We start from the raw sequence: 17,755 nt of genomic DNA on the forward strand, positions 1-17,755 counted from the left end.
TTCTTAGAAACCGGCATCGGACGTGTTTGAGGAAAGCCTCGACTGAGCTCGCCGCCTGGTCTCCTACCTGCGGACGTAATTGAGAAGAGCCTGGTGGTCCAGGGGCTTCTCATGCTGCAATCTCTAAAACTGCCCAGGTGAAACAAATTATATACCTTTTTATATTTCAAATATACTGACATTTTCTAAATTGTACTATCTGCAAATATATCAAAAGTATACTATAATCTCGCTTGTACCAATTTTTACAATACAACTTTTATATATTAAAAGAAAAATATGCTGTAAGTGAAAGTTTAAGGTAATTACTAAAGTTTATTTATTTGAGCTCTGTTTTGTAAATATATTTTAAGTGTATTTACTTGAAATTTGTTTTGGATTTTTTTTTTATTGTACTCACTAAAGTGTATTTATTTGAACTTAGTATTTATTGGAATTTAGTTTTTAAATACATTTTTTTATATATATTTTTAAATGTATGCTCAAAATGATCATTGTACCAATGCACTGAAAGCATATTTCCAAAAAATACACATTTTAATATCCTGAAGTTTTAGCATATTTTAAGTTATATTTTAGTTCAATTACAAAGTGAACTTAGTCATGCTTGTATTTCAGTATATTACTTGTAAAAGTTTTTGTAGAGTATTAAAATGCATTACTGTGACAATCTTAGAGCTTCAGCCATGATGAGACTGTCAGACTGTTCTACTGTATGTGGAGCTCCTCTCTGCTTTTAGGCTTGTTAAAAAAAAATCGGTATTGTTAAAAAAAGATTGGGGCGGCACGGTGGTGCAGTGGTTAGCACTGTCACCTCACAGCAAAAAAGGTTCCGGGTTCGAATCCGGTCCTGGGCCTTTCTGTGCGGAGTTTGCATGTTCTCCCTGTGTTTGCGTGGGTTCTCTCCGGGTTCTCCGGCTTCCTCCCATCATCCAAAAACGTGCACCTCAGGTCAGGTTACCTGGCGCCGCGCTAGTGGCAGCCTGCTGCAGCATCTCCCCCCTGAGAGCCCCCCTGCTGTAGTGAAGAAATTTCCCCTCGGGGATTAATAAAGTGTATAAAATCAACAACAACAACAAAAAAATTGTTTACATGTAAATCCACCTCATATTAACACAACCTGCACTACACAGAAATATCTCTACAGTCAACAAGTTTATTCCCGGTTTGCACTTCATGAAGAGTTTATTAAATAGCTGCATCCAGACTAGTGACACTATTTGGACAGTTTTGACATCATATCCAAATATCTTCATTTGTTTACTAGTTTTTTCTGTGTCTTGTTCTCTCAGTTGTGTCCCTGCAGTTTGTTGTAAAAGTGAATGTTTGCTCATCACTCATGTTGTGCTCACGCGATGTTGTTGTTGTTGTTGTTTTCTGAGTGAGCTGTGTCCCTCCTCGGTAAACAGGCCGGGTCATCAGGATGTGAGGAAGTTGCTGAGACGGTTCGGTTGCGGGTCGGTGTGTCGCGTGGCTCGATCCGGGCGGACTGACGCGCATGAATGGGCGTCACCGCGCCGCCGCCAGTGGGAGGAGAAGCTCTCCAGAGCGCAGCCGACGCGCACACGGTCAGTGTTGGGTAACCTGTTCACCATGGTGAGCCGCGCGCTCAGCTTCCTGCCCATCGCGTTCGCTCTGCTGCTGATCCCGCTGCCGCTCGCTCCGGGGCGCGGCGCGGAGCTCGCGTTGGCGGCGGCGGAGTACTCCTCCAAAACCGACCTGGACTACGAGTTCGGGGACTACCGGGGGAAGTGGTGCATCGACGACCACGGCTTCGTGTACAACATCGGAGAGGTTTACTACCCGAGTCCCACGGCGTGTCCGTGCACGTGCACCGTCGACGGACCCGTGTGCGTCCGACCCAAGTGTCCCCGCATCCACCCCCGGTGCACGCGGATCCGGTACAAGGAATGCTGCCCGGTGTGCGAGGCCATGGCCAGAGTCTGTGTCTACGGGGGCAAAACGTACCGACTCCTGGAGGAGTTCAGGGTGAGAAACATCCACACTTTTCCACACCCCTCTCCCCCCCCCTCAATTCTCCCATTCGCAAATCCACCGCTCCAACTGCGTGAGATTTGTGCGCATCACAACATGATTGTTTTGAGATCTGAGCTTCCTGTTTAAAAGTATCCTCCTTTCCTCATCGCGTTGCCTTCAGGTGTCCAACAAGTCCAGAAAATACAGCAGAGTACATGATTCACTCTTGTGAGTCACTTACAGGTTGTGCTGTTTTACTACTAGACTTTTATTTAGAAACATTCAAAATATTAAGTGATCAGAATAGGTTCAAATCAATGTTTTTTTTTTCTTACAACATTTACAAAAGTTTGTATTTACTTTTTATAGGCACTCATTTATATATTATCCAAACTAATTCTCAATAAAAGGCTTAAAGCTGCACATTTTTTTATTACACACATTTCTTTTTTGTTTTGCTTTTCACAGCTCCTCATGTTCACCGTTTGGTTCTGTCTCATCGGTCTCATCTCCACCCACAGCAGCCAGCTGGTTTCTCCATCACAGCCTTTCAAAGGGTTCATATTGTTGTGCCCCCATGTAGTGAAAAATCAAAACGCCTCACATACAGCAGCTTTAAAGATGCACTTATAAATAGGCTATATTTTTTAATGCATGATGAAACACTGCAGCTTTACTTAAAGAACGTGGAAAGGTTTGGAGTTTGTAGTGGTTTTCACTAAAACTGTCATAATTCAATACTTCAAGGGGTTCTTGGTTAAAAGTGTCAGCGGTGCTAAATCATGAACTTCTTGTATTATTTAATTGAACCTCCATGAGAACACGTACTAACTGTAAAAAAACTGGTTAAACACTGACTGAAAGGCACCAGGATTAATGAAGCCTGGCTGTTAGCCTGGTCTGGACCAGGTTAACTGCACAGAAGGAATCTCCATGGTAACTGTGCCGCTGCTTTAGTGAAACCAAATCAAGGCTTAATTAAACCAGGATAACTGGAAAACCCCAGTTTCATCCTTTATCCAGGTTTTGTGAAACAGCCCTCGGGTGTATGTAAACATTAACATATTAACAAGTTCACAGCTGGTTTTTATTGTTTCCAAAAAGAAAAACAGTTTATGTAGGTTTTAAGACTACTGCACGTGCACAGAGTACATCTTCTTCACGTGCACGGAGCAGGAGAAAACGAGTAACGGGTATAAATTTCCTGGTTTGATCAGCATCAGTTCCTGAGTTCCACTCGTGTTTGTGAGCGCTGATCTGCCGCATCTGCGATGGCGATGAAGCGACGAGCCGGGTGACGCGTTTCAAGAGGGGGCGGAGCTTCATCGTCCAAAGACCAAAGAAGAAGGATGGTCAGGTCGAGAGACGCCAGCTGGCTTTTCTGTGTCACCGTGATTTCGTCCCCCAGAGTCAGACTGTCAACACCGAGTTCCGCCGGGACCTTCAGAGGCGTCTGAGGAGGAAACATTCACAGAGTTTCTCGCGCGCGACGACACAACCGTCGCTCCTCACCACTCCTACTCATCTGACTCGGCTCCCGGCGACTTCTCTCTGTTCCCCAAGAATTTGTCGCAAACTTTGATGTTTCTCTGCTCAAGTTTCAGGTGCGTAAAACATCGTGCAGAACCCGAGAACTGACGATGATCAATCGACAAAATTTACCCCAGTTACTCGTGAAGGTTACATCTTTCTCCCGCTTCGTGGAACTCATTGATCCACCCTTGTATGTGTTACAAGAGCACAGCGTGATGTCTTCGGGAGGGCGGGGGCCGGGGAGGGGACACGTCGACTGTTTTATGGAAGTGATGTCACAGAAACACATCAGCTGTGTTTGCTGGTCCTCTGATCCCTCTGGTCAGCTTCACCACCTGTAAAACCTGGACTCTGCTGGTGTGTTTCAGTTGTCGAGGTGTGAGCGATGTCGCTGCGAGTCCAACAGAGAGGTGTACTGCAGCATCGCGGACTGCCCGGCGCCACACTGCGTCAACCCCTCCTTCGAACCCAACCACTGCTGCCCCATCTGTACGACCGGTAAGACTCTGGCACGTATACAACACGCCTCCGAGAAACACTGATCTCATGTGCTCTCCCTTTTCAAAAACGCTGGAGTCAGCGACTTCCCATGTTGAACACCAACACCGTAGTTTAGTTTGAGTACAAAAAAGTCTTCTGGCCATCAGAGCAGCTTCAGGGCTTCATGACAGAAGATAAGAGTCAAAGATCTGTGACAGCCTGCTCATGGAAGGTCTTATGAAAGAAGATTGAAAACACTTTGTGCACAGCTCCAGGCCGTGTGTCAACCGGTTAGTACCGTCGCCACAGGGAAGCACGGTGGAGGCAGTCGAGAGATGAACAGCCCAGATCCAGGTGGGCAGAGATCGAAGACACGCAAGCAAGAAGACTCCAACATGTAGCCGAAGGGGCGTCTGCAAATCAAGGGACAGAATACTTCTGTAAATAAGAGGCCGTAGAACAGGGGTCTCAAACTCGCGGCCCAGATGATATTTTGTGGCCCCCACCTTAATATGAAAGTTTAATGTTAGTGCGGCCCGCGAGTTTTCTATGAATGGCACTTTCCAGTGTTGTGTGCGGAGCTGAACGAACCTACCAATCACGGTGGGTATATGGCTCTCGGGGGCGGGACATCGACCGGGCTTGATGCAAGCAGAGAAACATTTCTCAATGAGTGAAAGTGACAGCAGCGTTACCATGGAGAGTTTTCTTCCGGGCCTGGCTGGCTGCCTCGTTTCTATTCGGCAAACGCGGACATCCGTCCCAGCGCGCTGCGTTCACAACACTTCAAAAAAAAAGTTTTTTAAGTTGCTGCTCAGCAGGACATTATACGTATATATGTCTCTCTCTGACAAAATAAATCAAAGTGATGCGTACGCGGCGAGATAAAAGAAAGGAAATAATGTAGCCTAATGTGGTCTGCAGTCACATACCGACACCTGTCCGTCGGCAATAACAGTCCCCGATAACCCGGACCAATTATAGGGTCGCACCGTTATTTGGGGGTCATTATTTTTTTATTTGCATTGCCTCACACGATGAACACTACATGTATTTCTATATGATGTCATAAACACGGCTAAACACGACAGTGACACCAAGTGGAATTAAAATATATTCCACAGCCCCAAACATGTCTTTTTCAAAGCCTGCAGTGAAGAGAAAGGTTGGTGATGAGCACAGACAATCCCAGGGAAAGTGGGAGATGCAATATTTCTTTGTTGAGCACAGGGGCACCCCGACGTGTCTTATTTGCACAGAGAAAGTTGCGGTGCACAAGGAATACAATTTGAAACGTCATTACACAACTAGACATGCTGAGGAGTATGCAAAATACCAGGGATGCTGTGCGAGAGGAAGCGCTGTCAGGTCTCTAGCAGCAAGGAGTAGGCAAGAGAAGCCATGTTCAGAAGAACAGTTCATGTTCTTCAATGTTCCATTCATGTTCAGGACCATTCATGTTCAGAAGAACCCATTGAGGTTAAAGAACTGTTAATAAAGACATTTAAATCTGAATACAGCAGATATAGAAGACTGAAGAAACCACACATAGTTGCTGACTAGAGAAATCTAATTATTATTATTTTATTTATTACTGATTTATTTACTTATTAATTCTTAATTTGTTTATTTATTTTTTCATCTTATTTTGTGTTAAAAAAATAAAAATAAAGACATTTGAGAAGATTGGAATTTTTTTAACAAAGCTTTTCTTGTGGAATACCCGATGCGGCCCAGCCTCACCCAGACTCTGCCTCCAGCGGCCCCCAAGTAAATTAAGTTTGAGACCCCTGCCGTAGAATATCAGTTATTGCAGTGCAGGTTGATGAGAAAATAACACTTTTATCAATTTAAATTAAATCCACAACAGAGAATGTGAATGAAGACAAATGAAGCAGTTTGCCAACTTGAAAACTTTGATCACGGGTAAACAACTTTACTTGTTGAAGCCAACCATCATCCATCAGTGATGTTATCATCCATCAGTGAGGTCATCGTTGGTTTGTGAACATTATGAATCCTCCAGTTCAGATTCTGTCCGTCACCATCTTTGCTAGTTTGGAGCGGTTTGGAGCAGGAAGTGACCATATTTGGACGAGCTAGGGGAGGAGCCAGCGGTGGATCTGAATGATCTGATTGGAAACCCGACGATGCTACGTCCCGCCCACCGATAGCTGTAACCTGACTGCACCACAGGCCTGTCAATCAAACAGAAGCTACGTCCACTTTTAAATCCAGTCTGTGGTTGCAGCCCAGTCTTTTTATTTGATTCTTTAATACTTACATATCATGTTCAGGTTAAAATTAGTCTGAATGGTTTCCACACGAACAAGTGTACACGTTAACCACATGTGGTGTCATACAATACACACACAAAGGGGGCATGACCTTACGTGTGTGTGTGTGTGTTCACTCTGCAGCTCCCGGAAGCAACACCGGTTACGTCACCTCACACACGCCGAGCAGCTTACAGAGCCATCACTGTTATGTCATACATGCTTTCATCGCCACTGGTATTAAAGTCCCTGAGTGAGTGTGTGTGTGTGTGTGTGTGTGTGTGTGTGTGTGTGTGTGTGTGTGTGCGTGTGTGTTTGTCCGGAATAGCTGCATGGACAATAATAATCACCGATTCTTTATGAGCCTTTAAGAGAACAGGAAGCTGCTCCTTGCGGTTTAATGACAGTTGTAGTTAAGTCGTACCTTCTATTTTTACTGCTGCTCTGCTGGACAGACAGTGGGACAGATGGTTTGGTTTGTTGCGTCAATGTTTTTTTTTTTTTCTGGCTGCTGCCAAATTCCCTCCAGTCAGCTGTGTTTTATCGGCGGGACCTGGCAGCGGATGAACTGTACTTCCTGTCCTCCCACTGACTACTTTTGGTAATTGTTTCCCAGGTAGCTGCCAAATCAAGGAACCCCCATCTGTGAAAGGGAGCTGCAAATGATTTCAAAGGCAGGATCTTTGCATTTTCTGCTTGCGCACTCATCAGTACGTCGTCCTCCAAACAGTGTCGAGCTAATTTCCTGTGCAAAGTCAAAAGGTCGAGAATAAACTCAATATTTGAAGATTGTCAAACTTTTGAAAGTGTTCGGACTCAAATGCATGACTCTCCGACAAACTGCTCAGTTTAAAGATCTTTACAGAAAAATTGCAGCAGAAGTATCATAATAAAGCCAAAAACAAAGACACGGGGGAGGCAAAAACAGGTCCAGTTATAAAAAGCACCGGTCAAACACAAAGAAAACTAATTGAGAAAAAACCTCTGGACCGAAAAGCTGTGAACTACAACGAACTGGCAAAGAAGACACAGGTTATATAGACAGGAGAGCGGGAAGACAAGCAGACACGGGTGGAAATGATCGGGACGGGTGGGAAGACGAAAGGACAGGAAGTTAAGACAACAGAAACAAGACACAAGGAGAGTTACCAAAATAAAACAGGAAATGAACATTAAAAAAAAAACTCAGGACAGCGAGCCAGAGGACCAGAGCACGAGGAAAAGACATTGACAAGACTAAACCACGAGAACAGAGGAAAGTGGACAAGAAGAAACTAATACGACCAAAACTTAAACAACAAGGATGAACCGTGACATTGTGATTCAATATATCCTCCTGTTCGTGTGCAGGAGTAACCATGGATACCCTTGAATCTGTCCATGAACAGCTAGTTCAGTTTGCACAAATGCCAAAAAAGAAGAACGTTATTGTAAACATTTTTACTTATATTAAGGAAGTGTTACATTTTTATTTGTTCCTGATCTGTCTATCAACTGTTCACAGGACAGCTACAAGAAGAAAGTTTCTAAAACTTTCCCAAATTCAGCAGGTGGAGAAACACCAAGGAGGATTTGCAGTGGCTAGTGGCCTGCTGGCATTTATGTGGAGTTGTGTTTTTCTGTTCATCTGAGGATGATCTAAAAGACACTAAATTCAGATTTATAAAACCTGTGGAGGCAAAAATCAAAGAAAATGCTGCAATTGGAAACGTGTTGCAGCACTTTTACGCACAAAACTATTCAACAATGTTCACATTTTGAGAAAAATATTCAAACCTGACACCGTTCTGTAGTTCAGTGTAACAGAAAGCTGTAATGGCGCATGCTTGGTTCTCCACTTGCTCTCCTTAGTTTTTGAATTCATATTAAAGTTTAAAAAAAAAAAGGTCATTAACTTAAGGCTTTAGCATTGATTTAATTGAGTGAGTGTAATACAGAACATGTTTTTCACTGCCCTCTTGTGGCCACAGTTGGTAAACATAAAACTAGAAAAAGTAGACAGGCTTACATGTAAGCTACACTTCCTGTTAGCGCTTTCTAAATAAAACGTAAAGCCTTTGTTTTTGTTTTTAAAAATGGGCTTCAAAGCGATTTTTGTCTGACTTAATAGTAGCAGAAGCAACGTGCATGTTTACTGCCCTCTTGTGGCCACGGTTGGTAACCACAAAAATAGTAAAAGTAGACAGAATTAGATGCAAATTTTACCTCCAGTTAGCTCTTTCTAAATAAAACGTATAGTCTGTCATTGTTCTTAACAAACTTGCTTCAAAATGATTTTTTTTTGTCTGACTTAATAGCAGCAGAAGCAACGTGTTTGTATAAAAGGAAAGACGAACCGTGTTTAACATAGACTGCTTTTGAAAAACTGTTAACATTTGAGGACATTTAATTTAAAAAAAACATCATCAATTGATCGACCTGACTCGCGGTGCTTTCTATAGCAAGACCACATCCAGAAACAGAGACGCACGAACTAATGAGCAGAATTTGAGATTTAGCTTCTCTCGTTAACAGCTGAAAGTTGCGTATGTGATAGTTACGGGTCGTGAGCAAAAATGACACCGCTGGTTTGGATGTTAATGATACAGCAGACCTTTGCCCAAATAAGATGTGAAATTAAATGTGAGATTCATCGTTACGGGTATAATAATGCCGGTCACATTTAATTTAGACAATCTGGCTTCAATTCCGCACCTCACCCCACCGCCCAGCTACGTGAGGCAGCTCAACGTTTGTCGGTCTTATCGACTCCTGACAAGCAGGTGAATAAACATTACTTCCCAAATTGCTGAATTCTAAGAAAAAGGTAAGAAAGACACGGCCAGGAAGCGCTCCAATCAATCAATACAGTAATTCCAAAAATGGGCTCAAGGTTGACACATAATATGCTAATTTCCTCGATACGGTGTCGGCGTAACCTCCAGATGAACCCCGCCGGTGGAGGTCCGCTGTTCTGAACGGAAAGAGACGGTTCTAGAACAGGAAACCCTGTTTGACGGGGGGAGGCACTTTGACGCGACACGGTCTTTCCTGTCCCTCCAGGTCCCAACTGCTTCGCTGGCAGCCAGGTGATCCCAGCAGGGGAGCGCGTGAACGTCGACGAGTGGACGGTTTGCTACTGCACTTACCGGGACGGCACCTGGCACACCCACCCGCACGCCACCTGCGAACAGCGGCCCGAGCCCACCCCGACCCTGAGCGCCCGCACCGAGCCCCCGAGAGGGGGGAGACCCTTCATCCCCAGACTGGACTTGATACCGTAAATTAGAGCGCGTGACAGAATTCTTCAGGTACAAATAAAGTCACTGTTCTGTCACACCGCGGTTTTCAGATTACCGGACCACGACTCGTGTTGTTGAGAATCATCCAGCCCACATCTAGCCGGTGGGGTTCTGGTTCCTGCACCTGCTGTAGCACTGCTCGGAGCATTTCCTTCTAAAGGGACAGAAAAGTCGGTTCTCTTTGGGATCCTGAAAACACCAGTATCTTAAGTTGGAACCACAATCACCACAATATCCATGATTGGCTCGTGCAGCTCTGTAGAGCACCTATTTACAGGTGAACTTTGTTCTTCGTGTGTTGTGATGTCTCGTTCCTCTCGAAGCCGGTGAACGTGCAGGCCGGTGTGTGATGTGGCACCGCGGTTCCAGAATGAAATATCGCCACCTTCACATCAAATTTAAGTCTTAATTATGAGCTGCCATGTCGAGGAATACAATTCACATTACCTGTGAAAGTTCCAGAGTTGGAGATACCAGGAACCTTTGACAGCTACTACACTTTACACCTGGTGGTCCAAAGTTTGAACACAACTATTCACGTCATAGTTTTCCTTTGTTGCCATGGACACCGGCAGACATCAAAACCACGAAACATGTATTTTTTTAGGGTTTTTGAAGTAGCTTCCGTCTGCTTTAATAACAGCGTTGTGCACTTTTGGCGCTTTCTCAACCAGCTTCATGAAGTCGTCACCTGGAGATCCCACACGTTGAGCCCTCTCAGCCGGGTTAGAAGTCATGTGATTGGGTCATTGTGCTGTTGTAACGATGGTCCCTCTAAGGTCCCAATGCATGCTGCTGCAAAATGCTGTGGTAGCCAGGCAACCGCATATTCAGGTACCTTCGACTTACCTTCTCCGAGTCTCACAAAAACATGACGAGTGAAGCCTCACATCCCCCGTCTGGACTCATCTGACCGAAGTCGGCGTTTCCTCAGGTCACTTCACTCTTTGTGCTTCTCGGTTGCAGCAGTTTTCTTCTTCAGTCGCCCCGAGAAGACCCGAGAAGACCCGAGTCACACAACCTCCGATCTCCACCAGCGGAGGCAGAGATGTGTGTGCTGCTTGAGGGAGCGTTGCTGTGGGCTCTAATGTGAGTCAGCTGTTACCTGATGACCTTCAGCTGTGCAGCAGAGGGTCGTTGGTCTTCCTCTCCTGGAGCGGCTCTCACGCAGACCGACTCGCCTTCACGGACCGCTTTCTCTTCGCTCTTTTCGTTTTAAGCAGTTCTTACCGTATTGCGGTTCACATTATTTGCAACAGTACGTTGACGCAAACACGTGCAGAACCTAAGAAATCCCACCAGGTGACTTTGTGACGAGGTTCACCTGTTAACTGGAAACCAGGTGACGACATCATGAAGAAGATTTTGCCAACGGCGTGCAAAGGTGTCCTTAAGGCCAACTGTTGCTACTTTAAAAACTCTTTAACATATTTAACTCTCAGGATTTACGCTGAAGTTCATGAGCCACCGATGACTGGATGACCGGAGCCGAGGACACGGCTGCACACATGCAGCGGCGTCCTGGTCGTGTGCTTCTTTGACCATCTACCCACCGAGCTCCCCTCGTTCCACGGGCAAATGAGGACGGAGCTGATGAAGACTCGTTGTGGGAGATGAAGGTGGACACACACACACAGCTGGAAGTGAACACATGAACACACTACACCGCTGTAAATGTGTATGTACGTGTATGTGTAGTGCATGCCAGTTAGCATGCCTCCCCCGTTATATAGTACGTACAGCTGTCCACAAGTCCCCGTCCCTCGTGATGGTCCTCAGACCCGGTTCAGATGCTCTCAGGTTTGTCTTTGGTGTTGTATCTCCATTTACTGTGTACTGAACATCCTGTGATGTCCCAAAAGGTTGTGAAATAAAGCTTGTACAGATGATCGCACCGTGTCCTGGTCTTTACAGGGTGCAGTGCGCCCTCTGGTGGCTGTTCTGAGGAAGTGCCTCAACTACAGAGCCGTTAAAACTCCAGCGTTTGGAGCTCAGTGAAGGAGGTCCTATCAAACAGCAGAATAACCGCTCTTCAATATCAAACTGACTCGCTGACTAAAGAGCAGAAAAACATGCTGCTGTTGTGGTGAGGCACAAGAAACAGAAATGTTCTATTTGATATAAAAAATTCAATCCATGTCTAAATACTGGCTGCAGAGACAAATAATTGATCTAACAATAACAGTAATTAGCTCAAAACCTAATAAGGTACATTCTTTATTTGTGTCAGTGAGCACCAACGCTACCAAACACACACTGATGATAACGAGCAAACTAATGTTGCAGCTGGAAAATATATTTTGATTGAAGGAAACAAATTTAAACATGAAAAAAATTCCCTGATATTTAGGACTTGGAGCGAAAACTATCAAATTCCCCGTCCAGAGAAGAGTTGATAAAACTGCGGTGGGAACCTGATGAAAAATTATTCTGAGCTATATTTCATATTAGCAGACGACTTATGACAGCGGCAACACATCTGGAGAGTCTTCACTGATCGCTGAATGAAACAAGACGCTGCGCTGGACAACCAACAGTTTATTGAAAACAAACAGGTGCAGCTCAAGCGATGCTGCCGGCATTGGAGGCGATTCTGGGCCAAAGGTCGGCGCACTCTTTGGCCACCGGGCCCGTGATGGCTGAACCTGCACACACATGGATTTCAGTTTAACACTTTACTTCTGCTGCATTCGAACCATGACATGACCGGAGGAGCAACGCCGGCACAACGATAGTGATCAGGAAGTTTTGTCTCATCCCTGATTGAGATCAGTCAGCCACAGTGACGCTGCCGTCTCACCCACAGTGATGAGCTCAATGTTCCCTTCGACGACAACTCACAGAGCCACTGAGCAGACACAGCAAGTGCTTTTGGAAGGGGGGGATGAGGGGGGGGGGGGGGTTGATTCCTGCCAAGTCAGCAGCTCTAACACACTTTTGGAAAAGGAGCTTCTGTCCTTTCATTTTTTTCATTTAGCTGATGCTTTTATCCAAAGCGACTTACGAGCGGTAAGATGGTTCACCATCGGGAGCAATTTTTTTTAGGGTTCAGTGTCTTGCTCAAGGACACTTAGGCATATGGACAGGAAGAGCTGGGATTCAAACCACCAACCTTCCGATTAGTGTTCAACCCAGTCTACCGACTGAGCCACAGACCTCCTGACCGTCCTGCTGTATCTGAGCATGAGGTCACGACACAAATCTATCATTTCCTGTGTAAATGAACACCTGTGCTGTGTTCCAGATGTTGTACTTGTGTTCCAGATGTTCTACTTGTGTACTAACACTAACATCAGAACACTACAAGTACCAGGATGATTAATTCAGAACACTCCAAAAAGAAGAAGTGTGAAACTCTGGACACTTTCCACCCTAAACAGTCGCCATCTTGGCTCCGTAGAGGAAGGGGGCGGTGCTACTGACTTAAAGGATTTTCAAATTAAAAGCATGTGAGGAAGCTGCAGCTGTTCCTGAACACACTGTTTCTTCTCCACTGCTGGACAGAAGAATCAGTGTTTATTGAGTGTTAAACAGAGGACACAAAAACATGTTGATTTCTGGGTAAAATAATTAAAGCTGCAGATGTTCTGGAGGCTGATGTGTTCACATGATGAGGTCATTTCCTGTCAATGTAATTTGAAACAACACTACTTCCTGTACATGGAAGAGTACTGCGTGTTAGTGTGCTGAGGGAAGGATGTCATGTATGTTGTATGTCATCTGGAACACGGCTCTGGACGGCATCCAGACGAACCCACCTTTCATCTCTCCTTTGTTGTTTACGATGACGCCCGCGTTGTCTTCAAAGTAGAGAAACACGCCGTCTTTTCGCCGATACGACTTCCGCTGCCGTATCACCACCGCAGGATGCACTGTGGAGAGGGGAGGGGATGTCAATCAAGCGAGTTCTGGTCGGTGCACAATTTCATTCAAAAATTCTACTGTGATAACATTTATAATAATTATGAGCCACGACTGCACTGATGTCATCGTTGGTTTGTGAACGTTATGAAGCCTCCAGTTCAGATTCTGTCCGTCACCATCTTGCTAGTTCGGAGCAGGACGTGACCATATTTGGACGAGGAGCCAGCGGTGGAGCTGACTGATCTGATTGGAAACCTGATGATACTACGTCCCGCCCACCGATAGCTGTAACCTGACTGCACGGGGAGATCAACAGGAAACTGGGACTCAAGGATTTATGGACAGTTTGTCTCATCCCTGATTGAGATCAGTCAGCCACAGTGACGCTGCCGTCTCACCCACAGTGATGAGCTCAATGTTCCCTTCGACGACAACTCACAGAGCCACTGAGCAGACACAGCAAGTGCTTTTGGAAGGGGGGGATGAGGGGGGGGGGGGTGTTTACAGAACAAGTACTTGTGTTCTTTCAGCTCACACGGAGTTAAAAACCAACGCAGACACCCGTTTTATGTCATCTCAATTTTGTTGACATTATTTCAATACAGCTTCAATATGAAACTCGTGTAACATTCTAAATGATCATTTTAATTAGACCGATGTCCTTCATTAAAACCTCTCAGTGTCTGCAGGTACAAGCCACTCCACATTTTAAGTTCTTATTTGACGGGTGACCGTGCTTTTGCAATTAGGGCCCCTCGACATTGGAACGACCTACCTGAGGAAATAAGGCTTGCAGAATCATTAACGTCTTTTAAATCACTTCTTAACACATTTTTATAGAATTGCTTTTAGGTGTTGTCCTTTTATGCAGTTCTTTTGTTCCCGTTTTTGTTTGTTCATTTTATTCATTTATGTATTTGTTTGTTTTTTATTCTATTTGCTCATTTGTTTGGTTTTGTTGTATTCATTACCTTTACGGTTTGGTATTTTTTGCTTCCCGTTTTCTTAAATGTTTTGACGTTGTATTGACGTTATGCATGACTATGCTTTGCTTCTCTGTAGAGCACTTTGTAAACTCTGTTTTTAAAAGGTGCTATATAAATAAAGTTATTATTATTTACAGCAAATGTGTAAATCAGACTGTTGTGCATGTTCTCCTCCACTCACCCTTTTTCCTGAGCTCTGGCTTGCCTTTCTTCACTGTGGCCATGACCATGTCACCCACACCCGCAGCAGGCAAGCGGTTCAGACGCCCCTTGATGCCCTTCACGGAGATGATGTACAGGTTCTTGGCACCTGCGGGTCAGAGGGAGAACACCAGCATGAAGACGGAGATCAACAGGAAACTGGGACTCAAGGATTTATGGACAGTTTGTCTCATCCCTGATTGAGATCAGTCAGCCACAGTGACGCTGCCGTCTCACCCACAGTGATGAGCTCAATGTTCCCTTCGACGACAACTCACAGAGCCACTGAGCAGACACAGCAAGTGCTTTTGGAAGGGGGGGTGTTGTTGGGTTTTATTGATACCAATACTTATTGATTCTCCGATCTACACTTTGGTACAAAAACTAAAGAAATGAAGAGTCAACAATTAATCTTAAATTTCTTATTGATTCAATACTCTAATTGGTTATTAAGATTTTTTTTTATTTTTTTTTAAGAGAAATAAAACCACATGTTGTACTGCATGAATTAAAATTAACAGAGTTTCCACTGTTCAATAGTTTCCTACCTGCAGCACTAAACCTGCTCCCAGGACATGCTGCAGAACAGAAGTCACAGAAAGAGGACTTCTATTTGTTATTCAGTTTACTTTTCCTACAATTTTTTTTTTTTAGCTTTTGTATAGTTTCCAAATATTCAAGTCTGGGAATCTGTTTCAGGAAGCTGCAGGTGTGACGTGTACATGAAAGGCTCTGACAGGAAACATGAAACTCTTCCTGACAACTTCACTCAAAGAGAGATTTGAAGTCTCGTGTATCTGGAGGGTTTTCACGCCTGCAGTTTGGTGTCTGATCGGGCGGTTTTTGTGACGTTAGTCTGCATCATCAGGACCAACATGGGACCGATGCTTTACCCCATCACTGACAAGCTGCAGATAAGATTAAATAGTAGTTTCACTGTTGAGTGCATAACAACTGTATTGTCACTAAATAACTCTGGTTGGTCCTTTTCCTTTCAGAAGCAAACAAAGTGCACGAGACCACGTAGTCTTGGTTTGGTCGGCACCACAAACAAACCGCTGGACTGAACCAAACGGATCCGCTCCGAGTTTAAAAATAAAAGAAAAAAGTTTGGAGAACATACAAAACCACTGTGAATATGAGCCACAGTAAGAGAAGCGGCTGGTTGAGGTGTACCTGTGTTGTCAGCGCAGTTGATCACCGCTCCCACCGGGAGACCCAGCGAGATGCGGAACTTGGCTCCAGATGAACCACCACGTCCTGCAGGGAGAGAGAAACACCTTTAAAATCATTTCCAACTGATGATGATAATAATAATAATAATAATAATAATAATAATACCTCTAGAACCTTAAGAATATCATGTTATACAAATAAAAGTCCATCTCCATCCTTGTTAGATTTGGTCCACCAGAAGATCTCAGATCAAACTTTAATGTAATAACTGACACGTGACACACAAACCAGAACATGGTGTAACTTTACAAGTCTCCATCAACCTTTACTGGGTTTCTATGGCAACCTGGGTATCTCCACCATCATGCTGCTTCGACCCATCGGCACTTCTTGGAGGCCTGACTGTCTAAAACAGCTTTTATCAGAGACCGATTCACACACGTTGCAGCTCAGATTCAGAAAACACGCACTGAAAGTTTCCTCCAATCAAAACAATGTTAAGTACTTCCGACTAAATACGGACTTGGTGAGTTAAAACATCTCGTGTTCCCTGAAGCCTCCAGACTCGTGAGTGAACACTGAGGTTTGTGACACACTGCTCGTGTCGGCTCTGCTCAGCTAGCATCAGCTAGCTACGGGGAAACCGGACATTACCGGGACAAAAACACGGGACTCATTCATCTACAAAATGTGCGACAAGCACCAGAGAACGGTTACTTGTGACGGTAGTGAAGAGCGAGCAGCACATACTGACTTCTCGGTCTCCGGTTCAACTCGCCTGCACGGCGCTAGCAGCAAACATGGCTTCCGACAAACAGCCAGCGAAAATAAAACTGTCCAAAAACCTGAAAACGGGTTTCTTCAAATCAGAACTTGTAACACAAACATGTCGCCTTCGCCTCTCTTTCACCCTCAGACAACATTTAGAGTCGGTGTGTGTCGGAAAAAGTGCAGATGAAGACGGATTTTTTGCGGCGGCTGTCATACCTCTCTTAGACATCGCTGCGGCAGGGAAAGAGGGAGGTGGCGAAAGGAATTATGGGAGATAAACTTGAACAGAAGTTCATCCGGGTCACGAGCGGTGCTGCGTTCAGGAGCAGTCGGAAATATCCCTCACGTAAGTCGCATTGAGTAATTTTGGCAAATGTAAAAATCTCATAGGATATCAAAATATACAGACTCTTTATATTATTCTTCCTTTATTTTAATCGTTCATTAATTAGGTCAAACAGGACAGTGACACCGTATCAAAATCAGCGTTAATGTCCTGGTATATATGGCTTAAGGACAAATATACAGCTAAATAAAGTAACTATCAATCTATCTATCTAAACAATGGTGCGTTTAGGTACAGTGCAAATTGTGTGGTATTATTGCTCAGGGTTGACACTGTCTGGTGTTCAGTCTGGTGTTAATTATTCATCAGAATGACGGCCTGTGGGTAGAAATCGTTCTTGTTTCTGGTTATTTTGGCCCACAGTGCTCTGCAGCGCCACCCAGAGGGGAGGAGCTGGAACAGAGAGTGTCCAGGTTGGGATGGATCAGATGCAACCTGCCTGTTTCCTGACTCCGTTTCTGCAGCACAGTGGTAAACATGACCCTGTCCAAACTTTATAGAGACGTCAAATTCAAAATAAGCCCATATGGCTTTTAGAAAACAATACGATGTCTCAGTTTCATCTTTTGATATGTTGTCTTTGGTCTATTCTCAATTAAATATTCATTTATGTGATTTTAAAATCATTGCATTACACATTACACAGCATCACTACTTTGTCATTAAAAGACTACATAAATATAGAAGGATGAAATAACATTAAATATATTTTAAGGAGGTGATCAAGAAACTAGAATACATTTCTTGATCACAACATTTTCTCTATTTCTGCATGATTTCTTTATGTATTAATACCTCAGGTCTCCACTGCTACACTTCTCTACAGCAGCTTCGTCTGCTCTCATCTGTCCCTTTGGAAGTGTT

At 44.4% G+C, this 17,755-nt stretch overlaps 3 protein-coding genes across 4 annotated transcripts in view; 1 reads left to right on the forward strand and 2 right to left on the reverse strand.

Moving 5' to 3' along the window:
- The first annotated feature begins 44 nt into the window (after nt 1–44).
- Nucleotides 45–11,436, forward strand: LOC138215492 (von Willebrand factor C domain-containing protein 2-like). Of its 2 annotated transcripts, XM_069177684.1 has the most exons (5): nt 45–137; nt 1,410–1,989; nt 3,879–4,008; nt 9,309–9,556; nt 10,990–11,436. In XM_069177684.1, the coding sequence occupies exons 1-4, from the start codon at nt 112–114 to the stop codon at nt 9,527–9,529; spliced, it is 957 nt and encodes a 318-aa protein (XP_069033785.1). In that variant the 5' UTR covers nt 45–111; the 3' UTR covers nt 9,530–9,556; nt 10,990–11,436. The 2 variants fall into 2 exon arrangements, with proteins under 2 accessions (XP_069033785.1, XP_069033784.1); XM_069177683.1 differs by having other exon boundaries at nt 9,309–11,436.
- A 634-nt stretch (nt 11,437–12,070) lies between these two features.
- rpl23 (ribosomal protein L23) lies at nt 12,071–16,836 on the reverse strand. The gene is made up of 5 exons (XM_069177689.1): nt 16,762–16,836; nt 15,775–15,858; nt 14,579–14,707; nt 13,306–13,419; nt 12,071–12,192 (listed from the first exon to the last, which is right to left on the reverse strand). The coding sequence occupies exons 1-5, from the start codon at nt 16,772–16,774 to the stop codon at nt 12,110–12,112; spliced, it is 423 nt and encodes a 140-aa protein (XP_069033790.1). The 5' UTR covers nt 16,775–16,836; the 3' UTR covers nt 12,071–12,109.
- The window catches only part of mpp2a (MAGUK p55 scaffold protein 2a), a 70,851-nt gene continuing 65,294 nt past the window's right edge, over nt 12,199–17,755 (reverse strand). The window contains exon 15 of the transcript XR_011179732.1: nt 12,199–12,780. The gene's annotated coding sequence lies outside the window, so the exon portion shown is untranslated. The remainder of the gene's footprint in view (nt 12,781–17,755) is intronic.

Source organism: Embiotoca jacksoni, unplaced genomic scaffold, assembly GCF_022577435.1.
Source record: "Embiotoca jacksoni isolate LCO1_2020_lvr unplaced genomic scaffold, fEmbJac1.0.p SCAF_76, whole genome shotgun sequence".
Lineage (NCBI taxonomy): Eukaryota > Metazoa > Chordata > Actinopteri > Embiotocidae > Embiotoca > Embiotoca jacksoni.